Below are 14,436 nucleotides of genomic sequence, written 5' to 3'. Positions count from 1 at the left end.
CAATGTTTTTATCCAAAGAAAAAAATGATTCTTTACATGTGTCGATATCGCATATATATATATTATATACATATATTATAGTTTAAACAAAATTTTATGAACATGATAGCAAATGAACTTACTTTTTTTAATTTGTAAGCCGTTGAACCAATGTGTTAAGGTTTATATTTAATATGATGAATTTTTTTTTCAGTTTCCTCAATGCTTCTCTTCGTGAGAAGTGGATGGAAAGAAAAAGAATTTTAAAATAGAAACTGATGATGCATGACCTATTCGGTAATAATATCAGTATCATCTGCAATGTCATCATAAAGAATTTCTAGAAAGACAATATTTATTAAGAATATTTAATTAGTATAAAAACATTAAATTTTGAAAAATGATTAAACACCGTTATGTGATTAATGCTCGCATGTATAATGATGTAAGTTATTCTTTTTTATTTAAAAAGTTCCATCATAAGTATTTTTAATGATAGAGCAAAAAATGATTTTTTTTCAAAGTAATTCTTTTTGTTTCAATAAAATAAGAGTTTTGGAATGGCATTGAAGAGTTCTGTTTGCATGTAAAGATTATTTTAAAATTTCTAAAGTAAAAAAGTGTCATTCAAATATATGTCTTTTAATTAAATTAGTTAATTATTCTTTAAATTAAATATTTTAATAAAATCTTTTAATTAAATTTTAAAACTTTATTTCCATTAAAAGATTTTAACATAATGAAAAGCTTTAAATATAATAAATCTCTTGGTAGAACTATATTTAATTATAATGATGAAAGCAAAAATTTAGGGAGTATTGATATATCCGATTATGAATGTCACTGTGAGGAGGATAAATATTTTGATTTTGTAGATAAACATCATAAACATATTATTGCTGGTAATTTAAATATTATAGAAAACTTATATAGTTTTATATTATAGAAATTATATAAATATAAATTATATAAATATATAGAAATATTATAGAAACTTAGGAATTTAATGATAAAACGCACAAAATTTAGACCCATTTACCATATATTAATCAATAAAATTCTAAAATACTTTCTTAATGATCTCATTAGTTTTAGTTTAAAGATATCATATAGATTCTCTTTATCTTTAGGTATGCTAACAGAATGGAAATGGGTTGTTTGTTATTACTTTAAAAACTTTATTTTTAATAATAAGGATAATTTAAATAACAGTAAAAATTCAATAAATTTTTCCAAAATTGTTCAATCAATTAAGCAACTTTAAAAAAAATTTGTAATTACTCCCATAGACAAAGCTAACAATAATTATGTAATCTTCTGTAAAAAATTCCATGTTGAACTTTTAAATACGGAATTAAAAAATAGTAACATAGTAATTAAAATAATAATATTGTCATTAAAAAAATTTTAGCTTTATATAAAAGATTAAAAATTAAAATTAGCAATATACAATTTCCTTACTTAATTATCAGTCCTAAATTTCATAAAATTCCTGTAAAATTTAGAACTATCACATGTGGATCTAATACTTATCTAACTAAACCTGGCATTACTTTCTCTAACTACTTAAATAAAATTATTAACAATATTTCTAAAGAAGGTTTCTCTTGGATTATCACTAATAATCAACCGATTTTAGAATTCATTAAACATAATAAAATTAATTCTATTGCGACTTTTGATTTCCAGGATCTTTTCAATTACATTCCCCTTTCTAAACTAAAAGATGTCCTTTTGAATTATTACTATGATTTTAAAAATATCCTCTGTTGCGATTTCGATTATTGGGAAATTCGGATTAATTTTTGTTTTTCTCGTAATTATCTTTACAATGGAAGGGATACTTTTCTTCAAATTGATGGAATACCGTAATCTAATTATTCATCTCTCTTAACTAACTTATTTTTGCATTATTATGAAATAAATTATACTCTTAGTATTAAATTTGTTTTTAGATTTATTGATGATTTAATTATCTTTAATTTTCAAGATTACACTATTTTAATAAATAATATTTACCCCGAGGAATTAATCTTGCCTCGGAATCATGAGGATAATATTAATTTCAATTTTTTGAATTTGGGTATTATAAAAGAAGAAAATATCTGCTTTGTTGAATTATACGATAAAAGAAATGATTTTAATTTTAATAATTAAACCAATTAGTTGGAATTCTAATGTTTCTAGTAACACCTATTTAAATACCACCTTTAAGGAAATTAATATAATTAAAAGAATATGCAGTGATATTTATTTATCCAGAAAACAAATAGATAAACTCTTTCAAAATTTGATAAAAAAAACAATGAATACCCAACATTGAGTTAATCGTATATTATTGTGGATATATTTACTAAAAATTTTCTTTGTTAATATATATAATTTTTCCATGTGCAAATCTATTTCGGTCAAATCCGTGGCCAAAATTGTTTACTAAAAAATTTATTTGTTAATTTAAATAATTTTTCCATGTGCAAATCCATTTCGGGCAAATCCATGGCTAAAATTATTTAGTAAAAAATTTCTTTGTTAATATATATAATTTTTCATGTGCAAATCCATTTCGGGCAAATTCATGGCTAAAATTACTTACTAAAAAATTTCGTTGTTAATATATATAATTTTTCCATGTGCAAATCCATTCCGGGCAAATCTGTGACTAAAATTGTGTGGAAAACAGGCAATTCATGTTTCTTTCTCTTTTCTATTTTATATATCTTTTTTTCTTAAACAAATATTTATTTTCTAAAGTTATTTATTGTCAACTTCTTTAAATTATCCAGTATAATATTACCTTGCGCACATCCATTTTCAGACCCATCTTTGGTAACTAACCATAAATCTTAGTTTAAACACACAATTGCAACTCATTTTCCGGATTTAGCCGGTTTTGCAACAGAACGTGATTTCCAATCGTAAAATCGAATTTCCCATTTTTACTATTCAGTTAATGACTTAAAAAAATAGAAAAGTGCTTATCTAAGCAGATGACAGAGAGAGAGATAACATTTTCACTTTAACAAACTTTTTTGGTTGTTATTAATAATCGATGATTATTATTGTAACAACTCTCAATTGCAGTATTTTAGAAAATTATCGCTGTAAGAAATACCAGGCAAAATGCTGGGCTGTTGCTCTTAGCTTTAATACAATAACTGTGGGGAATACCGGACAACAGCTCTTAATATTACAAACAAAAGCATCTTTGTAAGGAATAGTCACGTCAACTCGAGTTCAACGAACACTCTGGATTAAAGAATGTTATACTTTGGTCATTTTCTAATTGTTATAGGTGTGTAAGACTGTATATTTATATTTATATTTATGAACTAGCTTAATATCCGTTCTTCGCACGGGATGAATAGACAGAAAGTAAAGAATCAATTCATCAGTACTGAGAAACACAAACACAACGAAATCATACTAAAAACTGAAACATATACACCGACACACTTAAAGAGCTTGAGGAAAGAACCAGGTGAGTAAAAAGTTTCTGGAAATTAATGAATCAGAGAAAATGATTGCATCAATATGGGTATGTTTAATGCAGCCGAACTGTTTTTGCTTTCCCCTTAATCTTAGCATAACTAATCCACATTAGTATTTAGTATGCTTGCATGAGTTTTATTTAAAATTTATTTATTTATTACAAAAGCCCAGAAGATTGGATGTGACGCCTTCCAATATCTCTGTGCATTACAATTTAAAAACACAAGGGCAGAACACGAGTCAAGATGAGTAGCTTCAAACATTTGATGTTGTCCACACAAGGGACAAAAAGAAGAATCACAAAGCCCAAATCGATACAAATACCCGGGCAAACAGTCATGACCTTTAGTAAGGCGGAAAAGTGCCACAGCTGCTCTTCTAGGAAAATCTGGAATCAACTGTTTATCCTCAAGCAGTAGGGCCCTTCAGAGTTGCATAATGCTTTCTGTCTTATCCTGGTGTTACATCTTCTTTTTATCAGGAGTTTGACTGCGTGAAAGGAGTGGCTTTTCAAAGGTCTCTGGAGGATCCCTGCCCCCTGTTTGGTTAAAAAGTCGGCAACCTCGTTTCCAGGAATCCCACGGTGGGCTAGGATCCACTGGAAGGAAACAGAGATCAACATTACGAGCTCTCTGCACTCCAGAATACGGGTATTATACTGTCTATCTGCAAAAGATTCCAACGCAGACGTGAAGTCTGACAATGTAACCACTGTACAGAATGATGAAGAGTGGTTTGCCAGTTGTTTCAAAGCGATATAAATAGCCTCGATTTCACCATCGTAATGGGGGGAATGAGCGCCAATTGGTGAGTAACACGAAAGAAGATCACAATACACACCGGCTCCAGCTCCGTCTTCATCGCTAAACATCGATCCATCTGTATAGACGTGTAACCATGTATGTCCAGGGAATTTGTTTTCAATAGTAGATAGAGCAATGGCACGGAGCTGTTGATCTCTCATATGACACTTATTAACCTGCCTGTCTAGACTCAGACACACCGAGATCCCTCCATAACTCAAAGGGCAAACAGGCCTATAGAGACGTTTCGGATTGAGGTGGACATTTATGTCATTAGCTGCCGGAAAGGCATATTGTAAAAAATCTCCTTGTGTTTTAAGATTTCTCTTTGCGTTGGTGTCGTAATCCCTACAAAATGTATTGTTGGGTAGGCGAATTAGCCTTTCATAAAGAAGGATTGCGTCTCTTTCAATTATGCTTCGTACTGGAGGGTTTCCAGTCAAACACTGCATTGCCAGAATAGGAGTGAATCTTATAGTGCCAGTAATGGTACGTAGAGCTTGGTTTTGTTCTATGTCGAGTTTTTGAATGGTGCTAGCAGCAGTAGAGATAAGGACTTCATTACAATAACTGAAAATTGGCTGATAGACAAATTTAAGTGTCCCGGCTGCATCCCCATTTGCAACCAGCCAACCTTTTTAAAACAGGAAGTCTCTTAATAATTTTTCCACACACTTAATCAACATGTCTTTCCCTTCTCAACTTAGAATCCAAACTGCATCCTAAATACTTCGTGCTTTCTGATCTTTGAAATGCCGACTTCTGATCTTTGAAAGGACGACTAATTTAGACAGAAAAATCGGCAGATGGTCTTGGATTTATTAACATGCATGGCGTTGTCAGAACACCAAACACTGAGTTGCTCAAGGGCTTTAATAAGTGTAGCGTTAAATAAATAATAGCCTGTCCTGGGAGTTCTTTGGCTCACTCGCCCACATAGCCAGGTCATCAGCAAACAGAGCAGTTCTTATCCCGGGAATATTTTCCAATGAGTTGATCCGATCATTGATATAAATATTAAACAATAAAGGGCTCAAAACAGCGCAATGTAGAAGTCTAGATTCCATTTGTTTGAATTTGGATACAGAGTTTCCAAATTTCACGGTACAAAACCTCTGACTGAAGAAATCACGTAGCCATCGTGATTTTATTGTTCAGAAATTTTGTTACTAAGAGGTTTCGTTAAATACTTCGTGATTTCTGATCTTTGAGCTTTATTTAAAATTAGGCAGTGTTAAATAAAATTATTAGTCCCACCTTCTTAGAAATCGGTTATAAAATATTTCGGATGCAATTTTTTTATGTCTTGAAAATGTCGCTTACCTGGTTCTTCCACAATTGAATTATTGCTAAAATACAATTGCTAAAATGATTTTAATTTTTTTTATTTAATATTATTTGTTGCCCTTTTCGGTGGCTTTATGTTATTGAAGTAAGCAAATATCGTTTTTTGTAGTTTATCCTATTAGAATAAAGATAAAATGCATTTAGTCTCACTTGCCATGATGCTATTGCTCGCAGCCAACTCAAGATAGTCAAAATTTACCACTATCAAGTAATTTTTTCCTCACATATCCGATACATATTCCTGTCGAGGGGTATGCAAAGCACTTATTTCCAATGTATCGGTATTAAAACCGCTTAGTATTGATGTAGTTTTAATAGTCACCAAATATGTCAATATAATATTTTATACCTATATTAGTACATTTAGTACTTATTACTTATTACTAAGGCCCGGATTTTGATGACATTTGCATTTTTTTGCATTTTTTGCATTTTTGGACATCTTTTGTCCTTTAGAGCATTTTTTGAGATTTATAGGGCATTTTCTTTAAAATTTTGGGGCGTATTTTGCATTTTAAAGCATTTTTTAAACTTTTTGTTAAATTTTTCTAATTTTCATTATTTTTTATAATTTTTTATTATTACACTGGCTTCCAAACAATGAAGAAAATTTCTAGGATATTAACAGGTGAAGCAACATCTTTTCAAATTGAAGAAGAATTGTCAGTAAGTGTGACCGTCCTTTTCAAGTACGCACCAATAACATCAGTAGACGTTGAAAGAAGCTTCTCCTGGTATAAAAATTTGCTTTCAGACAAGAGACGCTCGTTTACATTTCAAAATATTAAAAAAAAATTTAATAATCCACTGTAATTCTGATATTTAGTAATATTATGAGATGGAAGTTGTTATATTCATTTAAGTTTCTATACAAAATGAAAATGTTTTGGAGTCAATATATTTTCCTTTTTTTTGTTATTTTTGGATATAAAACATATTTGTCGAACTTTAATGAACGTAGAACAAGTATTGCATTGCTTTATATTTTTTGAAACGACTCGTAATAATTTTGAAGAGTAAAACATTGTTTTAGTTCAATATTTTTACTTCTATTTAAGTCATGTCATAAGGCATTTTTAGCGCAATTTTCGCATTTTAAGGGCATATTTTGCAGTTCATAAGGGCATTTTTTGCACTTTTTAAGGGCATTAATTGAGATTTTTTAGGTCATCCAAATCCGGGCTCTACTTATTACCCTTCAATGTTTCAATTACTTGCGAAATGCATTTGTCAGTAGCAGCCAACTGAAGCCAATTTTTAAAAAATATCAAATTCTTATTAGAACTCAATAAGGATTTTGGAGCATGATCCTGACTTTTTAATTTACTGCTAAAATATTCATAAGTAGTGGGGGAAAAAAGCTCTTAAAATATTAAAACACTATCTTTGGTGCCACTGAAAAAAATATTTTCTGAAACTACAGAAAACCCGTTATAGAATTCCTATCAAAACTGCACCAATTACCATAATACCAGTAGTACATATTACCGTCAGTAGTACATATTAATTGAGTGTTATCGTTATCTATGACTGGCGTTTTTCTACGGTTTTTTTAAACAAATTACCCATTAACTCTTTTTTCCATCTCTCCTTTTTGGGACACCTTTATTTTTATTTTATTTCAATTAATACATATTATCAATATTAATTAAGCATTAGTATCAATAACAATAAGGCGGTATTTACGATTCCTCAAGACAAATAAGCATTTTTCTGCATTATTTTTTGTTTTTTGGTACATAAGTTATTTTTCTTATTTCAATTAATACATAGTATCAACATTAATTAAGTATCATAGCTGTCAGTGATAGCTTCATAATTTCTTACGGTTCTTCAAGACAAAAAAAAACTTTACTTCACTGCTTTTAATTAGGCTAATAAAAGAAATAAGCTGATAAAGGAATTAATAAAAGAAATGAGCTATGTACTAGAAAGTACATAGCTTATTTCTTTTATTTCAGTATCCTTAAATTAATTAAGCATCATTGGCGTCAATAATAATATGACGATTTCATGCCTTTCTCCTAAACGAATTAATATCATTTTCTCATTAATTTTATTTTTGGATACAAAAATATTTTTTTGATCCACTTACCGTTGATTTTAAGTAACAATTTTTAGTAAAACGTTTTAAAAGAATTAATATAAATAAAAAAGAAGCACGTGGTATCTGTCAACTTCAGAAGTTTAAGTAGACCACGCGTGTTACCATGTAATGTTGTTCCTTGAATTTATCCGACGTAGCGAATATGAAATATTTAAATATGTGCAATAAACTCTTTTTTGATCAAATAAGGCTATAAGCTCAAATATAGTTATAAGCTATAATTATCACCGTTATTTCAAAAAATATGCAAAAAATTGAATCGTCTATAGTTAAATTTAAAACAATGACTAACACTTAACCAATCCGAAAATTTCATTTCATTTTTCTCTCATCCCGCTCGAACGGTTCGAGGTAGAATGTTCTAATGTAGACAGTGCTTCAAACTATCTGTATGCCAAATCGCATTGCTTTTTGTCGGGGTGTTTAGGACTCTGTAAAGGACACACAGACAGACATTTCTTATATTTATAAATGAAAAATTAAAAACATGAATATTTCTTTATTATCACACTTTACAACAAAACAATACGACAAAATTAAGAATCGAATTATCAAAATTAATGTTTTGAAAGTATAACGTTGATTACGGATAGATTTTAAAATGCAAGAAATATAATTCTATATTTTTTGAAGTATTTTACGATCATCTTAATCACACTTTCAAGTATCACGACAGTAGCCTGATTAATGAAGTTGAGAAATTGTTCTTCATTAGAACTGCTTTCCAATGTGACGATGTCATTTACGTCTGACAACATGGTCTTTTCCGTTTGCTGTATATCGATATTACGGCACATTATATTTATACACATGAATAAAAATTAGAAACATGAATATTTCTTTATTATCAGAATTTAAAACAGATAAATACAACAAAATTTAGAATCGTATCATCAAAGTTAATATTTTAAAACTGTAATGCTGATTATAGATAGATTTTAAAATGCAAGAAACTTATTGCGACATTTTCTGGAAATATTTTACAATCATCATAATTACTGCTTCAGGTATCATAACAGGAGCATGCAAGATGTGACTGAGAATTAATTCTAAATTATGAACTGTTTGCCGGACGATGTCATTTACGGCTGACATCATGGTCCTTTCAGTGGAGACATGCTGGGGTTGCACACCGTCGCCTGTTGTTTGAGCTGCAGTTAGTAAAATATTGGCTAACAACAAAACTGCTACTACCTTAATGTTCAGCATCTGAAAAACACTTCAATGATTTATATAGTGCAACAAAATACCTGAATTACTACTTTAGTTAATATTGCGATAAAATACAAAATACTTGAAGTGTACTGTAATTAAAATCTTGTATATATTTCAATGTGCTTGATGGCAATAAGCTGATGTAACTATTTCAATGTTCTTGTTTGTGGTTTTTACAATTTTTTTAAAACAATCAAAAATTAAATATTTTATTTAAATTTAATTGTTTTTTTTTACTTTTTCAGGCTTACTTCAATATTTAAATTATTTAAGATTTTTTGCTTCAGTTATTTATCTATTTAAAATTAAAATGATTTTAAAAGCAAAATTATGGCAATGTGTTTGAATCTGTACGAATACAATAAAATTTGTTTTATAGTGACATATAACGCATGCAAATTTACTGAAAAAAAATAATAATATACCTAGGTTGTAGATACTTACTTTGTCTACAATTTCATAAATATTTTTATAAGGAACAGGTTAACCTACTTATTTGATCAAAACAATCGCACTATAAGCTGAAGCAATTAGTATATATCTATACCTGGTTTTCTTTTTAAATACTATATTATCCTGAAAAAAATATGGTCATAACTACTGGAATATGATAAGATTTACCGTGTTCCTGGCTTTAAGAGAACACAAAAAAGCACGGTAATTTTTACCGAAGCGCTTTGACTTTAGGAGAATTAGCAATATAATATTGTTTTATATATTGCGTTAGAATTTGGCAAATATGGTAAAAATTGGTTATTTCATAGTGATACCTTAGAGCATGGGATAAAAACATTTATTGGGTTAAATTTACTTTTCTGTTTTGTATTTTCTACTAAATGTGTGATAACGCGGACGATTATTCCGAAAAAGAATTTCCGGTAAACCGTTACCATATGAACGAAAAAACTACCAAGTAAATGGTTTTAATAGTTTTTGGCTTAATAACCAGAATTAAGGTCCTTTTACCGGTTTTTATACCACTTTGTACTTAAAAACTTAAAAATTATTCATATATATTCTTACAAATTTTTACCGGTTTTTATACCACTTTGTACTTAAAAATTTAAAAATTATTCATATATATTCTTACAAATTTAAAAAGTATTAAATAAGTTCTTTAAAAGGAACACAAAAATGCATCTTTACTTTTTAAAGCCTATAAATGCCATCAGTATATTTATAACAAATTTTAAAATTATGAAAAACCGAAAAAATTATCAAAATGAAATTTTTTTCAATTTTTAAATCAAGCATTTTTATTTTAAAAATAATTTGATTTCAATCGTTTACGATTTGAAAATAAAATTCAGTATATTCACTCAGGAAACCCTGGTTTAATTTTAATATTTTGCCAAGTTAAAAGTTAGTACTTAAGTTCTGATCTAATTTCTAAATCTGAATACTTATATACATAAATCCAATACTAAGTCTGAATATTAACAATACTTAATTTGAAAATAATTTATTGAAATTTTATATTTCAAGTACAAATAAAAATTCGCATCGAGACAAAAATACGAATTGCTTATCAAGAACAAGATTAAAAAAAAATTTCTAGAGTACAATACCAGTTTCAGTGCAATTAGTAATTCAGATTAGACCAACAGAACAATACGAATAAAATACCTTCCTCAATATTGGTTGATTGAGCAAAATAATATAAAACGAAAAAGTATTATTTATGTATTATTTATGTAAAAGGAAAAAAATTACGTTATGCATATTCTTCAATTGAAATCTGAAACTTAACAAAGATCAAAAATAAGTGAATATACGCTGGAATTTCACTTATAATTTTTTGAATTAATTTCTAATGATTCGAAACACTTGCGTTAGTTACATTAATTATGTTTTATTACTTAACACTTATTTTTTCAGGTTGACTTAATAGACAAATTAATGGTTAAAAAAATTTAACAAAAAAAAAAAGAAAAGGAGAAAAAATTCCGAACAAAAAGCATATTATTTGCAGAAATGTACTATTTCATAAGACAAGAGTTCCCTTAAAGAACAACCTTTAACTATTTTAAATTATTCAACAAGAAAGGATTTCACATTTAAACAGTGCCCATGTAATTGAGATTTCATTTATTACCGTAATGTAGCATGAATATGTATATGTATATTCATACTATATGGTGGTGATACTTAAAGTTACCCTTTTTAGACCAAAATAGTGTCCATTTTAAGGATTGAATGTCGATTTAATTTGATAATGTTGTGTCGGTGTAGACCACGAGGCAGAAAAATGCAATAAAAATAATTTCGATCGGTAGATGACGAGCGATTTTTATGAACGAGAAAAGAGGTTAATGCAATTTAGAGAGGTTTAAAAAGACTGTAATAATTCTTCCTAATGTCATTTCAGAAGCAGTAGAAGGAATTTTAAAAAGAAATTATGAAATTCTAGATTTGTTAAGGAAGGGAAGGACAAGACGACAACAGTTTAATGAACAACTGAAGCTGAATGCATTATGTGATCAGTATTGCTATAAATAAATCGAAATATCTTTCATGCTTCGGTTTGACGCTCTAAACGCGTTTGACGGAAGTAGAGTGACCATTGAACATATGCTATTATTAGAACCCTTTAAATAATACGGTAATATTATTAAAATTATTCGACAAGTATGCAGCCATTTTTTCAATTATATGAATAGGTTGCTTATAATCTAGAAATCGAAACTTAATTTAAAAAAAAAATACACTTTTCAACACGTGGGGCATGTACTAACTATACTGATGAATTATTTTCTAAAACGCTTATTGAAATGAGAAAAAAATTTTAAGAAGTTCAAGATCATGTATAAAGTCAGATACTAAACGCAATAGGAAATATTGGCTTCACAAATTAGAAATATTCCCATTTTTTTGTAGGGCTGGGGTGTGATATGCCCCGAAAGCGTTCTCGCGGGTATTGAATAAATGTCATGACTTTATTGAAATTTACAATTTTGCAATTTATTTCAGTTTTTGTAAGTAATTTCAATAAAGACTTTAATTTACATAGGTTAGTCAAGCATAAGTTGCTAAGAAGTAATCACTTAGAAATGAAGAAGGAGAAATTACTAAAAATAAAACAAAATACAAATTGAAAAAAACTATTGTTTCAAGTGAAATAAAAAGAACAAAATAATTTAATTCTGCCAGACCTTAAAGAGGAAGCATAGGGCGCATGACTACTGAAGGATTTTCTACAGTGATAATTGTAAGTTCACACAAAAGTAATTCACCATACATTTTTCATTTTATGTCTGACAAAAATAAAATTATTTTACTTTATAAATCATTCATTTACTCTATAATCATTTACTCTATAAATCATTCATTTTCTTTATAATCATTTACTCTATAAATCTGTACTATCATTCAGCTATAGACATTCTAGCTATTCAAAAATATTCCATAAATTGAGGATAAATTCACTTTGGTAATCTATACTATCACTCTATAAATCTATATTATCATTCAGCTATAGACATTATAGCTATTCAAAAATATTCCATAAATTGAGGATAAATTCACTTTGGTGTTAATGTGACAATAAATTCTATTTCATTGGCCTGGAAACTATCGAAACTTGTTTTGTCATCAGTCAGCTTAAAAAAATTCTGAGCATTCTAGTTGGAAAAGAAAAATGATCGCGGAACTTCCATTGACAATAATTTCGCCATTTGGTGATAAAATTCTTTTTGTAGCAGTGAGGAAATAATTGAAACTTGTTTGGTCATTAGTCAGCTCCAAACTAATCTGAGCATTTCAGTTCAAAAGAAAATAATCTGATCTATTGACAGTAATTTTTATTTGGTGATAAAAATTATATTTGTAACTGTCCGAAAATAATTAACATTTATTTATTCTGTCCTTAGTTAGGAAACTGAGCATTCTAGTTGAGAAGGAAATTATCGGAATTTCTATTGACAATAATTTCCCCACTTGGTGATAAAATTCTGTTTGTAGTGGACAAAAAATATTTGATACTTGTTTTGTCATTAGTCAGCTCCGGAGAAAAATTTGAGCATTCCAATATGAAAGAAAATAATTGAAATTTCTATTGTCTAAAATTTCTATTTGGAGATAAAATTCTGTTTTTAGCGGTCAAGAAACAAACTTGTTTTGTTATCAGTATGCTTAAAAGAATCTGAACATTCTAGTTCACTTACCTTATAAGCTTGATCATCACATAATGAATGGATCGTTTTCGTCTTTTTATATGCTATAATTTCAACCAAAATTCAAATTTTATTTTAAAATTTTAATAATGTCTCTTTAATTTGTTTATCTTAATGTTATCAAATTTTTCTGCATTGTAATGGTTTTAAATTATTTAAATAGTTGTTATGATATTACTTTTTCAAGGTTACCTGTTTTAATCAGCAGTCATATGTTTTGCTTTAAAATTACTATTTTATTTCAAATAAAAGAGTATAAGGGTGATTCTCAAGAAATATGACAATTTACAGTCTTTTGCTCCAAGACCTACTACTATAATATTCAAAGAACTTTTTTTTTTAAATTTTATAAATAGCATTGCTGTTAGTATTTTAAAATGACTTTGTACCACTATTGACTGCTTTGTATTCTTTAAAAATTTAATTGAATTTCAAATTGTCATTTTCCTGGTATGTCACAAACAATATTTCCAATAGTAACTAGCTTCAAAACTTCCCAAAAATTTTTTAATATCTAATTTTTTTTATCTCAACCGTTGTAAGCATTTCTGGAATATACGCAGAGGTTATTATTTACAAAAACTTCGTTTAAAATAATTTTTTCTGTCAATAATTTGTTTGTCGCATGAAAATCAGTCATTTTCCTGGCTACTTTTATTTAGTGATTTATAACCAAAATAGGGGTCTGGTCATCGACAATCACTTCATCGACAGGCCATTTCATCGACACCACTTCATCGACAGGCAATTTCATCGACTAGGTCATTTCGTCGACAGGCCGTTTCCTCGACAGGGTTGTTTCGTCGACAAGTCATTTCGTCGACAGGGTCATTTCGTCGACAGGGTCATTTCATCGATAGAGTCATTTCGTCGACAAGGTCATTTCGTCGACAGGCCATTTCGTCGACAGGGCCATTTCGTCGACAGGGTCATTTCGTCGACAGGGTCATTTCGTCTACAGAGTCATTTCGTCGACAGGATCATTTCAACGACAGGGTTATATCGTCGACAGGGTCATTTCGTCGACAAGTCATTTCATCGACAAGGTCATTTCATCGACAGGGTCATTTCGTCGACAAGTAATTTCGTCGACAAGGTCATTTCTTCGGCAATTGATTTCGTCGACAAGTGATGTCGTCGACAGGGTCTTTTCATTGACAGGGTCATTTCCTCGACAGGGTCATTTCGTCGACAGGGTCATTTCGTCGACAAGTCATTTCTTCGACAAGTCATTTCGTCGACAAGTCATTTCTTCGACAAGTCATTTCGTCGAAAAGTGATTTCGTCGACAAGTCATTTCGTCGACAGGGTCATTTCGTCGACA

General features: G+C 29.2%; 1 protein-coding gene and 2 long non-coding RNA genes across 3 annotated transcripts in view; all 3 read right to left on the bottom strand.

The window, feature by feature from the left end:
• LOC107450447 (uncharacterized) overlaps window positions 1-275 on the bottom strand; it is a 4,930-nt gene extending 4,655 nt beyond the window's left edge. The window contains exon 1 of the long non-coding RNA XR_001584923.3: window positions 123-275. This is a non-coding gene — a long non-coding RNA (uncharacterized lncRNA). The remainder of the gene's footprint in view (window positions 1-122) is intronic.
• A 3,587-nt stretch (window positions 276-3,862) lies between these two features.
• LOC107450434 (uncharacterized) lies at window positions 3,863-5,775 on the bottom strand. The gene is made up of 2 exons (XM_071183866.1): window positions 5,769-5,775; window positions 3,863-4,905 (listed from the first exon to the last, which is right to left on the bottom strand). Exons 1-2 carry the CDS (start codon window positions 5,773-5,775, stop codon window positions 3,863-3,865), a joined length of 1,050 nt encoding a protein of 349 aa, XP_071039967.1.
• Window positions 5,776-8,546: 2,771 nt separating this feature from the next.
• The window catches only part of LOC139426253 (uncharacterized), a 10,116-nt gene continuing 4,226 nt past the window's right edge, over window positions 8,547-14,436 (bottom strand). Inside the window, exon 2 of the long non-coding RNA XR_011637494.1 lies at window positions 8,547-8,934. This is a non-coding gene — a long non-coding RNA (uncharacterized lncRNA). The remainder of the gene's footprint in view (window positions 8,935-14,436) is intronic.

Source organism: Parasteatoda tepidariorum, chromosome 8, assembly GCF_043381705.1.
Source record: "Parasteatoda tepidariorum isolate YZ-2023 chromosome 8, CAS_Ptep_4.0, whole genome shotgun sequence".
NCBI classification, from domain to species: domain Eukaryota; kingdom Metazoa; phylum Arthropoda; class Arachnida; order Araneae; family Theridiidae; genus Parasteatoda; species Parasteatoda tepidariorum.
Note: the sequence above shows the minus strand (reverse complement) of the source record. Positions and strands in the feature narration are given on the sequence as shown.